Here is a 19,584-nt window from a genome sequence, read left to right as displayed (position 1 = left end):
GTAATGCAAAATTAGCAGTGTGCAATGTCATACGCAAAATTATCAGTCGTGGATATGACAGCTCTTTTAATTTTGCCTGCTCGACTTCTTATTGTGTTATTTAATTATCAACTTTATCAGTCGCATAATATTTGTCACTGATTTGCTCCATTTGAGTGAACTGTGTCCCTCTAATTTCTGGCGTTGACTAAAAAATAGTACATATTTTCCTAACGAATACACTACAATTTCATGTAGTATAGTTTTAAAAGGGTAACCTTGGAGAACCCTTCTTGTCCCTGCTCATGAGGCAGGTCCGGTGGGATGGGTCTGCTCACCCAAGCCTATCCAGCAGCAGAAAGAATTGCGAACTTACATCTCGAACCGTTGAGCAACTGCAGCTATGATGCATATGGGTACCAATTACCATGGCAAACCACCTGTAGAACAGACGCACCAAATAGTTAAAATTTAACACTCAAATCAGAATTCCACAAACTACGGATACTGCATGTATAATCAACAAAAATTTAAATACAACAGAAACAGAACATGAAGCTGGTAACTTTGAGGACCCTTTGGTTTTACTTGTCAAATTTACAGGACCTGAATACGAATAACCCTTTAGAGAGTAGAAGGAAATTATAAGGAGAACAAATTCTCAGTAACCTAAACAAGTTATTTCAAATTAGCGAAACAAAACGATAACTAGGAGAGAAGAAGACATTTCCTCATTAAGAGCATGATGATTATCTAGAAGAAGTGGGGGATAACTTGATCGATGGCATACATGTAGCTTCTATTGAAGCTTCAATTTCCCAATGCTGAACAGGTAAGTCTTTCTCAAGCTCGCAAGGCAGAGGAGTTAGCAACAGCACTACAAGCAAGCAAAGGAGGAGTTGCCATGTAGAGTGATGCAACTGATGGGCAAGGTTTTATTGGGCAGGGGCAGTATGTGCCTGTAGTTACTGGGGCATAGGTCAACCATAACCAACAGGCATGACCCCACAACCTGTTCCAACAGGTCACGATATGCATAGCTATGCAGCTGATGATGGGGATATGATGAGGCTCAGAGCAGTGAGAGGTGGAAGGGCCGGAGGATGGAGTACAGTGTACAGAACTAAGCAGGAAAAGGGCACTTGAGGAAGCCTAGGAGCCTTTGGGTATGATTTTTCTCCTTGGTTTTTGCTCTTGGACCCTGCTGTTGGGCAATTAATCATTCAGGTACAGATTAAGCTTCAGCAACCATGAAAAGGGAAAATCTGTAAAAAATTCAGAGCATGTATCAAAAACACAACAAAAAAATTGCCTCTGTTTCATGACCATAATTCGTAACTCGTCAGCATTGCCACTATTATACTATTGTTGGAAGTGACAGCTGATCTACAGAAAGTTGTCATGGTATATGACCACTCTAGTTCGATATAACAAATGTGGACCTATGAATCTCCTGTTAAGCAGATTGCAAACATTTCCATAATCAATGTGGCTTAACACTTCGAGCATTGCCATCAGGGACAACAGTTGAAGCCCTTTTTTTTCAACCCAAATATGCATTCAGTCTATAACAAAAGAAAAAGGTTTATCGGAGACAAGAAGCAACTTGTATGATTACGGCCTTCAAGTCTAACTTTAAAAAAGTTAGCAGAAAAAGAAAATGCAGGGGATATATCATAAGCTCACTTCAGGCAACTTTTTTAGCTCACTTCAGGCAACTTTTTTTTTATAGTAATCAACATATGTATATCTAGATAGCCGTAGCATTTAGAACAACTGGGTTAGTAAAACTCATAACTTAAAAACATAATTAATAAATCTCAGATTAGATTAAAAGAGAAATATATGACTAACCTCATATGGGACTTTTGATGTCATTCATCAACTATAACAACCTTGGGAATGTGGAATAGCTTGTTGGACTCTTCTCCTCCTTGTTTACATCTAGCCGCCAGGAGGGAACAATTTCTGATTTTAAGTTGTTGTAGTGAGGTGAGGCATGGCATCTTATCCAGAGAAGGCATATAATTCAGATTTTTGCAGCCACATATCCTCAACTCCCTAAGAGAAGTCAAGTTACCTAACCACTCAGGCAAAACCTCCAGAGAAGGAAAATCCAATATATACAAATCTTTCAAAGAAGAGATGTATTGGATTTGATCTGGAAGACAGTTGAGTTTAGACCATCCATCAATTTGCAATGAACAAAGGGATGGAAAGTAATTGCCTGCAGATGCTTCTTGTTCAATGTTGGCTGCAGGAAAAGGATAGGAGTCCAACTCCTCCGAAAATGGACCAATAGCTAGATATTCAAGTTTGGGAAGGGTTTCTATTCCAGTGAGCATAGACTTCTGTCTTTTACAACCTTTGATAACTAAAAATGAGAGTGAGTTGAATCCATGGATACTTGGCCAGGAGCTCAAAGAAGGGCAACCCAACAACATCAATGTATGAAGAGAATTATTAGGAGGCAGCTGAATATGCTGCTGCTCCTCTTCAAGGCCTTGACCGGAATTAAAGCCTTCAAAGTTTCGACAATTATTAACTCCAAGCTTTTGAAGAATGTTATTTTCTCTGAGCAATCCCTGAGGAAGGAACACAAGTTCCTCACATTTTTCAATAAAAACAGATGTGAGAGATGTTAAATTGCATTCCACTAATGACCTTACTGCTTTGCCATTGCACACAATAAACTCCAACACTTTAAGAGATGGAAACTAAGTTGGCATTGTTGTTAACTTGGGGCATAACTTGACCTTGAGCCACTGAAGGCGAGAAAAACTTGAAGAAGAAGAAGAAGATGATGAAATGTGGTCAGACCATTCTACTAAGTTAACCATGCGAAATATAGAAAGATCTTCCAAAGAGGGGAAAGAAGATGCGTTGCTAATATTACTACCATAGAACTCACTTCCGATACCTTTCACCGCGTCGAGTCCTTCTATATGGAGAAATTTGAGAAAAGGAAGTTGCCCGAGAGCGGGAAGCTGCTGGCATCTACTGCAATATTTTAGAACAACATTTACCAGGTTGGGAAGCAAATTACTGGAGCTCGTCATCCATGAGGGAAATTGTGAACCTACATAATTGTGGATTCCCAGCCTTTTAAGGTTCTGGTGAGGCTGGAGACCTTCTAACACTTCCAAATTATCAACGACGCTACAACTTTCACTACCCATCCTGGCCATCCAATGTAGTTCCAATCGAAGAATCTCTTGTTTTTCTTTCAAATGTCCTCCTTCAGCATCTTTTCCATCAATGACATTCTCTAGATTATTAATTTGCAGTTTACCACCAAGGAGATTGAGGTCTCTCAACTCTTCAATACCAAACCCGTTTTTCTTATTTCCAACAATAAATAACGGCAAATAGTGGAGGCAACTTAAATTTCTCAACTGACTTGGCATCGGAGGGATCCATTCATTAGTTCGGGTTTTGCAAATTATAAGATGTCTCACACTACTTAGTTTACTCATGCCCTGAGGAAGATCTTTAAGCTTGAAACAGTTCTTGAGAACCAAGGTCTGCAGATTGTAAAGACTAGAGAAAGAATCTGGCAGACTTGTTATTTCAGAATTTGAGAGATCGAGGTACCTCAAATGTTGCAACTTGGCAACTGAAGACGGGAAATCAGTGATTGCACTGTTTCTTAAACCCAGCACGCGCAAGCAACTAAAATTTGTGAAAATTTGCATAGCACTGCTCTTAGTAATGAATTTTGGTGTAGAGCAAATGAATGTACGCAGTTTCTTCAGCTGGTACATGGTTTCAGGAATTCTCGAGAATTCGTTCTCAAAAGAAAAACATACACGGCGGAGTCTCCTAATTTCCATTTCGCTTCTCCTACTGACATCAACCATTGAGCAATATTCAGTCCGAACAACAGATTGCGCAAGATCATGTAGAAGAGCATGCATCTTACAAGACTTTATACCTCCACCGTTTTTCTGCTCCTCTTGAAAAAATGAATTTGTTAACAGAATACTAAAATACTCATTACCAACTTTTTCCATCCCTTTGCTTCCTCTTGCGTGACTGAGGAACCCCTCGGCCATCCACAATCGAATAAGGGTATCTTTCTTAATAATGTGATCCTTAGGAAATAAAGAACAATATGAAAAGCATTGCTTAAAATGTGGTTCAAAATGATCACAAATCAACTTCAATACCCTTATTACCTTTTCTTCGCCTTCTTGGAGATCCCAAATGTCATTGTCTGTGATTGCTTGCCACTTCACTCCATCTGTTTTAGACATCAAACCCCCAATAATCTTGGCAGCTAAAGGCACACCTCCACACTTGTTTGAGATATTCCTACCTATTTTAATCAAGTTTGGTCTTTTCTATTCCTCCAGGCTGAAATGCAGTTTTCTCGAACAAAGACCAGCACTTTTCTTGGGGTAATCCTTCCAAACGATGTAAAATTGAAGAACTCAATGTCGAAGCAACTTCGCGTAGTCACCATTAGTTTGCTTCCAAGAGAACATATAAGCATCAAACTTTTAAACATATCATCCCACTCGTTGTTATTATCATTCCACATATCATCTAGTACTATCAAAATTTTCTTACCCTGAACATGTTCTTTTAGTTTATTTACTATAAGTTCCAAGCTAGAAAAACCATCCTTCTTCTCCAAAATCATTTCCAATAGTTTACCAAGAACTTCCTTCTGATTAGAATTTTGAGAAACACATACCCAAATTTTCCTATCAAAATGGTTTGTTACAAGCGCATCCCCATAAATAATTTGAGCAAGTGTGGTCTTGCCAACTCCACCCATGCCAACAATGCGAACAATCGAATAAACCCTTTGATGATTATCAGAATTATCAATCAACAAGTTTATTATCTTCGATTTTTCATGTTCCCTTCCAACAATTATTGTATCATCTACAAGCGAGTGGGTTTCTCTATTTTTCGGACCATTAGCACTAATCATACTACTACCAGAACCGGCAACACTAAACTGAAATTTGTCTTTACCCCTTGCAATAAAATCCAATGTTTTGTTGACATCTTTAAGCTTATGACCCATCTTGAAACGAAACGAAATCGGATTCGAAAGCGAGAAAAAGTTTTTTACCTTGTTCCGAGTTGAACCATGATATCTCAGAGCTTCATATGCGAATTCATCTAGTACGTCTTCGGCATCGTAAACTGCATCTTTAAGTGCTGTCAACCAGATTTTAACTGCATCTTTCTCTATTTGCTGCTTCTCTGCATCACTTAATACAGCTTGAATAGTAAGTAAAGTAGCTTGGAGTTTTTTCATTTCATCTTTGACACCCCAAACCAGATAAACCTCATCTGAAACAATCGAAATCAGTTTGCTGATCAAAGCTTCGGTAACAGCACTAGCAAGAATTTCAGCCATTTATGATGCCCTTTGCAACAAAGGATAAACTCTTTTTTCTCTACAGTGATGAACCTTTAATGTGAAGATTTTTCAACCATTTTTTCTAATCGGAGAAGAAAAGTTTCTGACCATTGACTTTCTTAATACCAGACCAAAGGCACGCGTAATCCGTGTGCTGCGGTCGGCCGGTACCCCTCTACACGTGTCGACGACTTTGTTGATAAAAAAGATCAGAAAATTGAACTTAATTATAATCCCAACATCAAAATATGATATTATCACCATATCCGCTAAAGTATTCCGAGACCCATATTTGGGACCCATACATGCACGTGTTTCATGCAATGGGTATCTAACATCAGGTACTTGATAGGTGTGGGATAGTGAAGTTTCACTGTTTAAAAGCAAAGCTACCACTGAAAACCCTTCTTTGTTCTCCATGTCTTGCCATTCTCCTCCTCCTCCACCACCTCCTCATATCTTCTACGTGTAAAAATATCTTGGGTTTTCATATCTTTCGTTGGGCCTGTCAATATCTGTCTAATATCCACGTTCTTTTTCCGAGTATTCGAGATCTTATAGAATTTTATCCGTTTCATCGGATATCGAATATGAGATCGGATATTTCTTCCTTAATATATCGGAATCGGATTAGGCTTCATCTGAATTGTTAATATCCGATATCCAATAGAATAAGGACTTATTTGTAATTTGTCCTAACCATATTAGAGTCGAGTAGAAGAGTAAGGAAAAATATCTGATATCCGATATGAAATGTTTGAGAAACTGAACTTAAATTTCAATTGTGAACATATTTTTACAAGGTTTTTAACATTTTTTATCAGAACGGATGTTATCGGATAATTATCCGATGTCCGATAGCTTAGCCTGTCGGAATCGATATCTGATTTTTTATATCCTATAGGATATTATCAGATATCGAATACCTGAAAGACAAAGCAACCTCACAATGTAGTCTTAGTTACTGGATTGCGACTCTCTCTCAGTAGAAACTTATCATCATCAACAAGCGGAGCGACATCAAAATCTATGAAAAAAGTTGAAGACGTTTTAGGTTTAGAAGCAACAATAGAAGAGAATAATTCAAGATCAAAGTTGAAGTTATAAGAGCAAATGATATAAGTTGTTAGAATCCATGATACCAAGGCATCACAAGTTGCGAAGATCCAAGTTTTAAAGTCCTTCTCTCATGGCCATGTAAATTTTTGTCTTGTAATTTTTTTGTTTCCAAAAAAAAAAAAATGAAAAATGAAAAAAATCATCGTTACGTCTTGTTCAACAAGGCCAAAGGGAAGTAAAAATTCATAAGTCAAGCAAGAAATCGAATATAAGAGTTAATTGTCAAGGTTCTATGAGGTTCGATAGTTTATCATCAACAGTTGAAGACCGAAGAAGACGTTGTTTCTACTGAGCACTATGAGAGAGTCGAAGAAAGATACATTTGGTTGCTTTGTTAGTCCACTTTCAATCTGGCACAAGATCTTTCTAGCACTGGTTTAACTCATCACACGTAATTAGTCCAGTTGTGTAGCAGATGTCCCTCTCATCATTATCTCTCTCCTAATCTTATCCAGCTGTAAAGCAGCGGACGCATCTTACAATGTTTATCTAGCTCTGTAGAGGATATCTCTTTATCTAACAGTGGTGCGGATGTGTCTCCCCTTTTCTTCAGTCAGCTTTAGAGCTGACACCTTTAATTTCTATGGAATTCTAGTTACTTGGAGATAGGTTGAGAATATGTATGTCCTCATAGCTCTTTGGATACTTGTGACCAATTAGAAGTCATGGTTTTTGTGGGTACACCTCTGTTAAACCCACCTGAGACCAAACAGTAAAAGAACAATAAATCTGTTTGGTAACAACTCTTTTTATTCTTTAAGATAAAGATATCTCAAGTCATACGCAAAGGATCTTCTGTTTAATCTAATAAACTCCTTTGCATGGTTAGATCAATCTATCTAATAACTACAAAAGTAGTTAACTTTAGATTCTCACTCAAAAAAATAAATCTGAAAGAGATATATTGAGAATGTCGATCTCACGCAACTAATCAATCGAATAAATCCGATTCTAGTTGGATCTCAGTCGATCAAGGTTTGTGCACACACAAAGATATGAGAACTAAATAAGAAATCTTCTTCGTTTTCAAATCTTCTTTAATATTCAATAAAAACCTGTACAACACCACTTGAATCTCTTGTGATCAATCACACACAGAACAGAGTCTGTTAACAATGGATTATCACAAGATGTCTTTAGATCTACAAACAGTTCTAAAGATCCCGTCGATACTTCGACCTAGTTTGAGTGAGTCATATATCAGAAGAGAATATTCTCAATAATAAACAAACTAGGTGCAATCAGAGTTTCAACAACCGTTAGTCAATCAAATCAATCGAAAACTAATAACACTTCAATTATCCGTAGAGCTTCTTGATCCAACAGAAGTCTTTAAACGAGCGGTCGTAAGAGATTTCACCTAATTAGTGAAAAAAGGGGGGGGGGGTCTAACAACCACACCCAATATTTCTCTTAGCAATCTGTATGAACTAACTCTAATATACTTTCAAGAGAATCAACTAGACAGTCAGACTTAAACTTAAGAAAAGTATATCAAAGAGTTATATCTCTATTTCTCAATTCAATATGCAATCAAACAAATGAGAATTTGCGAGCCCGATTGAATATAAAAAATAACTTGGACGGTATCAAAAACCAATATCCAAGTGTCAATCAATTTAATCAACAACCAAAGGTTGGATTCACAATTGATTGAACTTACGCACAACCTGTGATATTTCAATTATATAAACAAATATAATGCGGAAAAGAAATAACACAAACACCAGAAGTTTTATTAACGAGGAAACCGCAAATGCAGAAAAAAACCGGGACCTATTCCAGATTTGAACACCACATTGTATCAAGCCGCTACAGACATTAACCTACTCCAAGTTAACTTCGGACTGGAATGTAGTTGATCCCTAACCAATCTCACACTGATCAAGGTACAGTTGCGCTCCTTACGTCTCTGAATCCCAGCAGGACTCTACGAACTTGGTTTCCCTAGCTGATCTCACCCACAACTAAGAGTTGATACGACCCAAAGTCGAAGACTTGATAAACCAATCTATCTCACACAGAAAAGTTTATTGAATAGATAAATCTGTCCCCACAGATATACCTATGAGTTGTGTTCCGTCTTTTGATAAATCAAGGTGACAGGAACCAATTGATATACCGGACTTATATTCCCGAAGAACAGCCTAGAAATATCAATCACCTCAAAATAATCTTAATCTTATGGTAGCGAAACAAGATATTGTGGAATAACAAACGATGAGACGAAGATGTTTGTGACTATTTTTTATCTTGCCTATCAGAGGTAAATCTGAAGCCAATCTTAGAGAAGATAGTACTCAATCACGATAGAAAACGGAAAGAACAGAACACGCAACTATAGAGAAAATAGTTGGGGTCTGGCTTCACAATCCCAATGAAGTCTTCAAGTCGTTAACCTACAGGGTTTGGAAAAACCTAAGATTAAAGGAGAATCGACTCTAGTCGCAACTACTATCACACATGAGGTGTGGGGATTAGGTTTCCCAATTACTAGAGTTCTCCTTTATATAGTCTTCAAATCAGGGTTTGCAATCAATGTTACCTTGGTAACAAAGCATTCAATATTCACCGTTATATGAAAACCTTATTAGACTCAACCTAATATCTTTCAACTATTAGATCGAACTTAGCTTGTTACACACAAATGAAAAGTGATTTCATTTAGATATGGGTAACCATCCCTAAACGTGTACACCTTTGTTGGATCAACAATAGTTAACCAAAGTTAGCCATATGAACACTTTCATATCAACCATATTCATCTCGACCATAACTAGTTCAAATGACTCAAATAAAACTAGTTCTAGAGTTGTTCAATTGTTTATAATCTCATATAAGTATACAAGTTAACTATGTGATTGATCAAATATCAAATCACATACATGGGTTTAATTGGTTATACTAATTACTAGGATCGGTTATACCTCAATATGGAAATACTTGTAATCGGTCACACAAGTTACTAGGACCGGTTACCATATTCTATGATATTTCTTGTGATCGGTCACACCAGTTACCAGGATCGGTTACACCGATGATAGGCACATTTATGTGCCTAAATCGTCCCCAATGTTTCGTATTGTTGGTACTCGTTTTCGTCCTTATTATGGTGTTTTGTGTATTTTTAGGTATTTTTGGAAAATAAATATTGTTGGAAAAATCGGCTCGAAAAATCACTCGGAACACCCCCGGAGGACACTTGCTATACGGATCCCAGATTTGGTTAAGGAGCACCTCAATTACTAAGGGGCACCCCAAAAAGGCAGCTGTTATTCGCACCCCACAACTGGTTAGGGGGACACCATCTTCTTCATTTAAAACTTAAAAATTGGCGGGAAAAATGTGGCAGCTCTCTGAGAATTTTCGATCGAAATTTGAAGATGTTATAGTGTGATTCAATGGCTAAAACTTCACGGGAACACTTGACTGAGATATACAGGCGTGGTATGGGCTTCAAAATCATCCGGATTTGGTTGGATAATCGGCAGTGAAGAAAATAGGGTTGTTGGGGTTTTGGTTGCTCCATCACGAGTTCTGTGTAGTTGGCGTGTGGATTGATAGAGTTTTACTTCTGGTGGAATGTGAAAACAATGCCCTGAGAGTATATCGACATCAGCAGGCGTGTGAAGAGGCGAGAAAGGAAAGAAAATTTCCTTTATTATTTTTTCTTTACTGTCGAGATATGGGAAGATTTTCTGGAGTAATGAGCGAAGATTTTTAGTCCAAAGGTGTATAAATAGGCTACTGGGGTCGAGCAGAAGGGGGACGTAGAGATTGAGAGAAGTTTAGAGCACCACAGAGTCAAAAAATTGAATTTGCAGAGAGACCACCTGTTGCTGCTGCTTCCATTGAAGAACACTGAAGAACACAAAGAACAGACTTGCCATAACCGTCGTTTTTAAACAGTGTCAGCGACTCATACTGTGGGTTGCAGATTAGAGACATACTTAAAAAACGCAACAATACAGTAACAGCTCTTTGTAACGGCTTTTGCAACAGTTATAAGCATTGCAAACCCGATTTTTATTATAATTCTCCCTTATTCATCATTTGTAACCCTTTGAGCATAAATGAAATCAACTTTTGAGCGTGTTTCCAACATGATGAGCGGCTCATTATCTCGTAACTAAGGCAATGGATGAAGCTATTCACACATGAACAATGGGTAACTATTTCATTTCTCTAGTATTTAATTATAATTCACTCAATCACTGCTTTTGCAGAGTTCTTAAAAGTTTACATAACTTTCTTCATTAGTTGTGATTCAATTAGATAGGTTATGCTTTGGTTAGATAATCTATGCTTAAGAGATACAATCAATTTTTGAGAATATGTTTGATTATTTGTGGATTAAGAAATAAAGGATTAAAAGGATAATTAGAATTATGAAATATTTGACATCATTCATGTGTAATAGTGGATTCTAGTGTCTTGGTTATTTTCCAATCACTTGAAATCAATTTTGAGTTAAGTTTTCTATATTTTTAAGTTCTATTAAGTCTAGAATTCATTGCCTTCACAAGCCTCAACGAACTATTTACTACAACATCATTGAAAATATCATCAACCGATTACCAGGACCGGTTATCAATTACAAGGATCGATTATACAACATATTGTGATCGGTCACACCAATTACTAGGATCGGTCACACCAATTACAAATATCGATCATACCATCTCATGGTGATTACTTAGGATCGCTTATACCAATTACTCAAAACTAGTCATACCAAATCATAAGTCACGCATCGTGATTAGTTATACCAAAATACATAACAAAGGTACGATCGGTTCTACCATCTCACACATATTGGTAATCCAAAGATTTGCAATGAATAGCCGTACCAATAAGCCTAACGATTTCCCTTTCGATTCATAAAACAAGTTCATGAATGTGCTTTCTTTAAACAAATGTAAAACATTGTTTCCTATGATGAAATCTTCACCATAACCCATTCACATAATCATAACAGTATATACAAGATTATGTCAATGTCATATCTACGTAGTTCAAAAGATAAGCGTTATACTTCGTAGTCTAATTTCCTGATACTAAGATCATACAAATATGACCATGTCACATCACTAGAGTATCATATAATATGTACAGTATATATAACTTTGCAGTTATGTTTTCAATATAGCACGACTTGAAAGATACGTTATGAATGAAATAGTTCAAGTCAATATTACTAACCTTAAGAGGAAGAATAGTGTCGTCGTTGCAGTTCGCTTCTTCTTCACATTCTCCAGGTCTTCGAAGTAATACTTGTATGTCTCAACATTCTAGACTTTCTAGTCTAACCTAAACGAAGTTGAATCTAGTATACAATCAAGCGACTTTAGATGAGTTTTGACACACTAAAATGTGACAACCAAACTTGACATACCAACGCTTGGTGGGTTCAACCGAGCTATGCTCTAACAAAATTTATTCTCAACTATATTCCATTCCGAAGTCTGATAGTAGGCTAGTGTTTGTAGCGACTTAATACATATCGATGTTCAAACTGGACGATATCCCGAGGTTTTTCTACAGGTACAGTTTTCCTCGTTAAAATTATTTTCTCCGTGTCTTGCTTTACTCTTTCGCATTATATTTGTATTTGGTATAATTAAAGTAAAAGCAAATGATTTAATAATCAACCTAGACATTTTTTTAACTAAAACCGAATATAACATACAAGACTTGTTCTTGAGAATTAATATCTTGAAATAAAGATCATAAGACTTGTTCTTGTTGGAATCCAGTTCGCGTAATGTTACGATATATACTAGGTTGTCTTGGGTATTGATTTTTAAGATCGTTCAAGAGTTCTTGTACTTAATCAGTTACACTAATCTTTGATCTAAACTACTGATTGTACAATAAAGATAAACCATTGTTAGAAAATTGAATCCAATTTCTGTGTATGAATGGAAAAATCAATTAGCTAGTACTGTATTGGATTTGGGTGTCGGGTTGTATCAGTGGGCTTAATCTCAATTTGTCCTATTAGTTAGGTTAAGTTAGTTTCAAGTTGGAAAACTAAGGGAAACCTAAAACCGGACGTGAAGGGATACAACCCTTAGGAATTCAAAAGACACATCCCATGAGAAATCCTTGAAGCATCATGATTTTTCATTGAAGAGGTATTTGAAGCATCATAATTCTTCATTGAAGAGGTACTAGTAATTTCTATAAATACCCTGCACACACTTAAAAAAAACATACCCATTAGAAATCTAATTATCATTGTACTGCATTCAATAGAAATCATAGATTTAGTTTGTGTTAAAGAGAGAGTTCTATCAATTTAAGTTTTGGTTCGCCGTTTCTCGAAGCTTTGAGTGCTACTACATCGAGAAGTAAGTCGTCGTATCCTGGGAAACAGACATCAATAGTCTGTAAGCACCAGTATGGGGCGAATCTGTCTTAAGGCTAGAGGATATAATCCTTGCCTCGACTTTGGTGTGTCTAATTGGGTTTGCATCCTTCTTTTATTTTCTAATTGTAGTTTATACACAAGATTTCCAACAACCGTATATACTTATTGTTTAAGGATTATTAGGTTGGTCTACTTGCAATTGTATCAGGTTTTGTCTTATAGGTCCAAATGAAAATGTTGGTAGTGTATTTGATACCCCTACGTTTTCAGATGATCTTTAGAAAATTCATCAAAAAAACGTGGCCAAAACCCATGTATGTAGTTTTTTTCTTCCGAAGTGGAGAAGGAAGTTAAGAAACCTAAAAGGCACCAAATAGTTTCATGCTCGAAAATTGGGATTAATGTAAAATAATAACGTGATTTTGTTACTTTTAGTTTTATTTCTGTTTTTTTAAAGACTTGAGTCCACCGTTGTTTTTGTTGTTGGATTTTCTAATTTCTTGAGCATACAATGGTTAGCGTTTTCATATCTTCACGACAACACGATATTGTCTGTCCTTTCGGAATAATTACATGTCACTGGATGTGAACCTATGAACCTATTCCATAAAACTCACTAACACTTATTGCATATTTGGATGCTACTTAAGAAGCCACTTTACGACTTTTAAAAGCAAAAAGATGATTGTTAAAAACAAAAAATCAAAAATTAGTTTGAGTATACAATTTCAAAATGACTAATCCAAAATTTTAAATTAAGATGTTATAATTTTTGCACCGACTCCCTCCTTTTATCCAAACACCCTATTTGGGAGATAAACGAATCACACCCAAATTCTTTTCCATCACCACTTACTATCAACTGCTTGATCAATCAAATCTCACTTCATCTCATCCCAAACTCGCAATCATAATCATACACTCATTCCACCACCTTCCTTGCAGTTTCATCCTTGTCCCTCGCGGGCCCATTCCCACCCCCCACCTGCTCCTGGGCCCTGACTTTATAAACACCCTTCTCTTTTCCTCTCTCTCCCCCAGAGGGATCCTACACTTTCCACACCAAAAAACAACAATGGCAGCTAAGGGTGAACCAGTTTCATACTATTCACCCTTGCCATCAAACCCTAATCACCACCAATCCCATCAAGAAGAAGATCAATACTACATCGTACTCCCTCTCCGAAACCCAAACCGTAATCGTTACTGCAAATCTCTCCGGCAAAACATTATCTGTTTCATCTCTGTATTATTACTCGCTTTGACTTTCTATTGTCTCTACCCATCTGATCCTGTACTCAAAGTTGAACGTGTGAATCTAAGTCATTTCAAAATCCATACAAACCCGACGATTGCACTTGATGTTGTGATGGATTTGACTGTTAAAGTTTACAATAGAGATGTGTATTCTCTTGATTATGATTCGCTTATTGTTTCAATTGGTTATCATGGGAAGAAATTAGGGTTTGTTAGTTCAGATGAAGGACATTTGAGACCAAGAAGTTCTTCTTATATCAAAGCTCAATTGAGATTAGATGGGATTGAGGTTTTACATGATGTGTTTTATTTGCTTGAAGATTTGGCTAAAGGTTATATACCTTTTGATACTGTTACTGAGATTCAAGGGAGACTTGGGCTTTTCTTCTTTCAAGTTCCGATCAAGGTAAATTTTAATTCACTCAATTTTTCATTGGTTTCTTGATATGTTTGAGCTGATTGACTTTTGTTGTTGCTGAATTCGATTTTATGCCACTCTCTTATTGTACACATTTTGAGTTTAACCACAAAGAAATAGTTTTAGGTCACATAGGAGTATAGAACCTAATTGTAGACCACAAGACCTGGTTTTAGGTCAGAAATAACTAGTTTTAGGTCATGGGTCAAGAATTAAAAGGTTATGGCCTATAAGTGAAGTTTAATTGTCAGAATTCCTTGTGAACCGATGTTGTTGAAATATTATGTTGAAATATAGAGAGATGATGGAATTTTAATTAATTGTTGGTTGTCTTGTTGAATTAAGCTTTTTAGAGGGTTGCAAGTTTAGATTCGGGTAACACTGAGTACTAGTAGATGGTCATTTTAGCTTATAAATTTAGTTGCAGGTTCAGATTTGGGTAGCACTGAGTGCTAATGCTGTCTACTAAGTTTGGAATTTTAGTTGCAGATTCAGGTTTAGGTAACACCAAGTACTACTAGATGGGCAGCTTAGTTTGAATCGCACTTGCAAGCTCGGATTTGGGTAAAACCAGTTACTGTTATGATCAACCAAGTTTAGAATTGTAGTTGCAGATTCAGATTTGGATGACACCAACTAGTTTTAGTTCAACATAAGAATGAAAGAAGGTCTTGAGCATAGTAATTTGCAAATTGTGAGGAATTCTGGTTGAAAATTGGCACAAGTTCCAGTAGTAAGTTTTATTGTAGCTGAAGTCATGAAACTGAATGTTTCATGTAAAAGATTCATGTCATCCTTAGTTTGCAACAGTAAGTCCAATGTGGAATCTTGTATAAATTGGCTTACTGGATAATGGAATCTTGTATAATTTTTTTAGAGGTCCATACTTGTCATTGTTTAATCATATTACTGCCAGGTTAGGTAAATGATACTAAAATTTGTGAATAGCTTAAGAATCATAAGATGGCTTATGATAACTGTAGTTTGATTATCAGATTTCTTTGCGAACCCTATCTGAGATTAGGAACCAAAATGGAGTAAATGTTCTTAAAACATCTACTTCGAATGGAAATTATAGTGGGATGTTGGATTTGTAATTAGCAGTTAGTTGTTTCTTTGAGTTTGGTTTTGGAGAGGGTTGCAGGTTTAGGTTTGGGTGACACCACATACTAGTAGATGATCAAATTGGTTTACAGGTTCAGATTTGGGCAACACCTTGTAGTTTGACATATTGATAAAACAAGGTCTTGACTCTTGAGTATAGTAATTTGCAAATAGTGCTTAGCTGAAATCACGAAACTGTACAATGTACCATCTGAAAAGCTGAAATCACGAAACTGTACAATGTACCATCTGAAAGATCCATGAAGCCACATATGTCACCTTAGTGTGACGCAATGTGGAGTCATCATATACATAGATAGCTTGCTGGATAATGGAACAATTTTCCACAAGTTCCTAAGTGTCATGGTTAATCATATTACTTTGAGGTTTGGTTATTGATACTAAAGGTTATAAGCGTCATTGTTTATCAAGATTTAAGTCACAGTTTGTTTGGTCTAGTCCCATGGGAACTCTCCAAACCTGTAGAGTGTCTGTATGAGTTGATGTACCTAGAGTCACACAAGTCCTATATGACTCCAGTATTCCTTCCCGTCTCTAACCAACACGCATTCTTTTGTATAAACAAGGACCAGTTGGCATTTTAGTCAGTATATTTGACTTATTTGGTAGACGTTTTGATCATCTTTGGAAGAGAGGGGGTAAATATGTGCTGTTGTTGAAGTATCTTAAATTTCTGCATTGCTGGTTGTTAAAAAAATGTATGGAGACCTATATCGTGGCAGTCGTTTCTTGCTTGAGGAATATCCATGACCTTCTCTAGTCGTTTCTGGAGAGAGGCATCGACTTGGGGGGTTGCTGGGGGTCCCATAGAACTTGCGAAACTTGTCCTATAGGGCTCCCAACATCCGCTCTCTAGAAATAGTTAGAGACGTCCCTGGATTATCTTTAGCCACTCTCTCTGCCGGTTTTCAGAAAAAATCAGAAAAATTCTTTGAATAATAAAGTACTGTCTTCCACTTTATAGAGTTTTTTCTTAAACTGGCAATGAGACTGTCAATCAAGGTAATTTCTGTTACATGTTTCTTATGTTTTCTATCTAAAGATTATACCACATATTTTTTCTTTCTCAAGATGATTTAAGCATTCTTAAACAGTTGAGACATGAAGAAATCAATTCAAAGGCAATTGTTGTTTTATTCTGTCACACGACTGCTGGTTAAAGTCTTAATAGCTGAACCCTCCGAGAATTAGAGAGACTCAAGCTCGACCAATCCACGGAGAAGCTTTTTTCATGGATTTTGGGAGCTTTCCTAGGTAGGACTTCCCTTTAGAGGTGTTGGAAGTCCAATTGGTCTTTCCTTCTAATATATGTATCAGTGATTCTAGGCATACCGTCCAAATGGACAATGCAAAAACCGTATAGACACATGAAAAGTGGGCCTGCCCCTTTTAGAAAAACAGGGGGTGGTGCCGTTTATGGGCTTTCATGTGTCTATGCGGTTTTTGTGTTGTCCATTTGGATGGTCTACCAAGAATTTTTGCTTCTGTATAAACTGTTTGGGGACCCATATCCGATGGATTTGGCGAGATATAAACACAAGTACTATTCTGAAATGGGGGAGTTCAAAGGTCTAAGGCTCTCTATGTGGTGCAATTGTGAAGAACTCTATCGGTTTGCATACTTATTTTACCAGTTCTGAGTTTACAGAAAACTTACCAAAGGAGAAACTTTTAGGTTCAGAATCTAAGGTTTTATTTTGTAAACAGTCTTTGACTTTCTAAAATGGTTGTGAATATTATGAGCAAAAGTTGGGGAAACATTGTTAATACATCTACTTTGGATGGAAATTTAGTTTGAATTGCAATTTTAATTACTTGGTAGTTGAGTTTGGATTTGAAGATTATCCACTTACTTTAAAATTCAGATGCAGGTTCAAACTGGGTAACATTAAGAACTGTAAACAAGGTCTTGGGTGTAGAAATATGTTAACGAGAAATTTTTGGCTGAAAATTGCCACTAATAGTTTTAGTAATACGGTTTATAGGTAGCCGAAATCACTGCTCTTTGAAATTGGCACCATGCTAATTGCAGTGACTTGTATGATAATACACAAAGCTGATTCGTACTATGAAGTCATCTTCACAAATATTTCTTTTAATTCAATCTGACAATTATCATATTCTAGTTTCTTTGCGATGCAATTAGCATTAGATAGAAATACGTTTGATTGTGTTCTCGTCTGTTAGATTTGTAATTATGCTTTCTAGGATGCAATTAGCATTAGATAGAAATACGTTTGATTGCGATGCAATTATGCTTTCTAGGAATATGTGATTATGTTCCCTTCTTATAGACTTGTACTGCAGTGAAAAAGTTTTGTGGTATATATTTTGCATCCATTCATGCTTTTTCGATTCTCTTCAGGGGAAAATATCGTGTGAGGTAAATGTTAGTACCAGCAATCAAACAGTCGTCCGTCAAAACTGTTATCCTGAGGTAAGCGAGTATTCTTATTGGAGTTATTCTCTTCTAGGAATGAAAATAAATGTTGTCTGTTTCTGAAATCCCAAACTTCTGTTTTTGTTGCTCAGTGATTAGTACACCTGTTGGAAACCGAGGAATCAATGATAACGTGGGCTACATGGGATAAATACAAACCTGATCTGATCGACCTCATCTTCTTTATTGTATATACCTATGCATGTGTATATGCCTGTTAATGAATGTAAATCTACTATTCCCTGATAACACTTCGAGAGTGTTTCTGATCACAACTCCCTTATTTGAAATAATTTTAGCATATGTACATCATGTTTCATCTTTTCTTCCAGATATTCCCATGTTATAGATTTTACCGTGTGCTCGTGGAAAACTATGACCCTCAAAATCATCTTTAAACTGAGGGAATCACCAGTCCTAGGGATTAGAACCTGTTATATTTGACTATTTTCACCAAACTCGCGTAAGAAACCTGTGGGAGTAGCCGAGCAAGGAGTTGATTCCAATGTTTTCAGTGGGCAGGCTGAAACCACCACCCCCTCAAAAACAACCAACTGCTTTTAGCCGGCAGATCAAATTAACTAACTGTTGGATTCATGAATCAGGTTTGCCTCCCTGGGTTTGGTGACTGATTGTAATTTTCTGGAATTGAGGTTGAATTCAACTGACTCAGTCATCTTTGTAGGCCGTATTAGTGCTTATAAAAATAACATCAAAGCATACCTATTTGCCATGGAATCTGTTCTTAACAACTAATAAATTAATGGACTTCTAGAAATCAATGAGGTGGATAGAGATTGAGAAGTTTTGAAAAGGATTCTGGAGTTCCATCCAAAAACATCAGCATCACATAAAAACATCAAAATTAAACACCCTTAAGAAAGATAGATGAAAATGGACGCAACAAGTAGAAGAGACCACAGACATAAACATCAATCTATTATCATCTCATCCTTTAGGTGGATTGGATTTAACTTCCCATTTCTAAATTTATTACAGTTGATCTTATTACCAAGCAATTTAGCTAGCTAGTACTAGTAATGGTATTGATGAACCTGTCGGTCTGAAGCCGATTCCTTGCACCATTAGTACCCCATTGATACTCATTTTGATGATGCTTACACCTGAATGAACCTGGATGCTGAGTTGGTGAACACAAACAATACTGTACTTTCATGGTTGATATTGTTGTTGTTGCTGCTGCAGTAGAAACCACCACCTCCACTGCTTGATCATGATGTCCTCTTCTTATTGCTTCTCTTATTAACATCATCATCCTCTTCTCCTCATCACTGTAGTTGATCACTGGTATACATGGGTGACACATCTCTCTTTTCTCTAGCTTCTTTTTTTGTTGTTGCTGGTAAGAAAAATTATTCTGTGGGTGTTTGTAAGTGAAGGAATAAATAAGGAAGCAAGTCAAGAAAGATTGAGGAGATAAAAGGAGGGGGTGGCATATAGAATATGTAAAAGAGGAGAGAAGAGAAGCTTTT

General features: G+C 36.6%; 2 protein-coding genes across 6 annotated transcripts; one reads left to right on the top strand and one right to left on the bottom strand.

Moving 5' to 3' along the window:
• Nucleotides 1-55: 55 nt before the first annotated feature.
• LOC113303736 (putative disease resistance protein RGA4) lies at nucleotides 56-5,388 on the bottom strand. 5 transcript variants are annotated; one of them, XM_026552801.1, is made up of 3 exons: nucleotides 1,834-5,388; nucleotides 770-1,244; nucleotides 56-419 (listed from the first exon to the last, which is right to left on the bottom strand). In XM_026552801.1, exon 1 carries the CDS (start codon nucleotides 4,233-4,235, stop codon nucleotides 2,697-2,699), a length of 1,539 nt encoding a protein of 512 aa, XP_026408586.1. In that variant the 5' UTR covers nucleotides 4,236-5,388; the 3' UTR covers nucleotides 56-419; nucleotides 770-1,244; nucleotides 1,834-2,696. The 5 variants fall into 4 exon arrangements, with proteins under 5 accessions (XP_026408586.1, XP_026408587.1, XP_026408589.1 ...); XM_026552800.1 differs by lacking the exon at nucleotides 56-419 and having other exon boundaries at nucleotides 469-1,244; XM_026552802.1 differs by lacking the exon at nucleotides 770-1,244.
• An 8,478-nt stretch (nucleotides 5,389-13,866) lies between these two features.
• On the top strand, nucleotides 13,867-18,424 carry LOC113303734. Its single transcript, XM_026552799.1, has 3 exons — nucleotides 13,867-14,514; nucleotides 18,017-18,088; nucleotides 18,184-18,424. The coding sequence occupies exons 1-3, from the start codon at nucleotides 13,927-13,929 to the stop codon at nucleotides 18,184-18,186; spliced, it is 663 nt and encodes a 220-aa protein (XP_026408584.1). The 5' UTR covers nucleotides 13,867-13,926; the 3' UTR covers nucleotides 18,187-18,424.
• The last annotated feature ends 1,160 nt before the right edge of the window (nucleotides 18,425-19,584 follow it).

The sequence above is a fragment of the Papaver somniferum genome, chromosome 8 (genome assembly GCF_003573695.1).
Source record: "Papaver somniferum cultivar HN1 chromosome 8, ASM357369v1, whole genome shotgun sequence".
Lineage (NCBI taxonomy): Eukaryota > Viridiplantae > Streptophyta > Magnoliopsida > Ranunculales > Papaveraceae > Papaver > Papaver somniferum.
The sequence above is the reverse complement of the archived record's forward strand: the minus strand, read 5'-3'. Positions and strand labels throughout refer to the sequence as shown.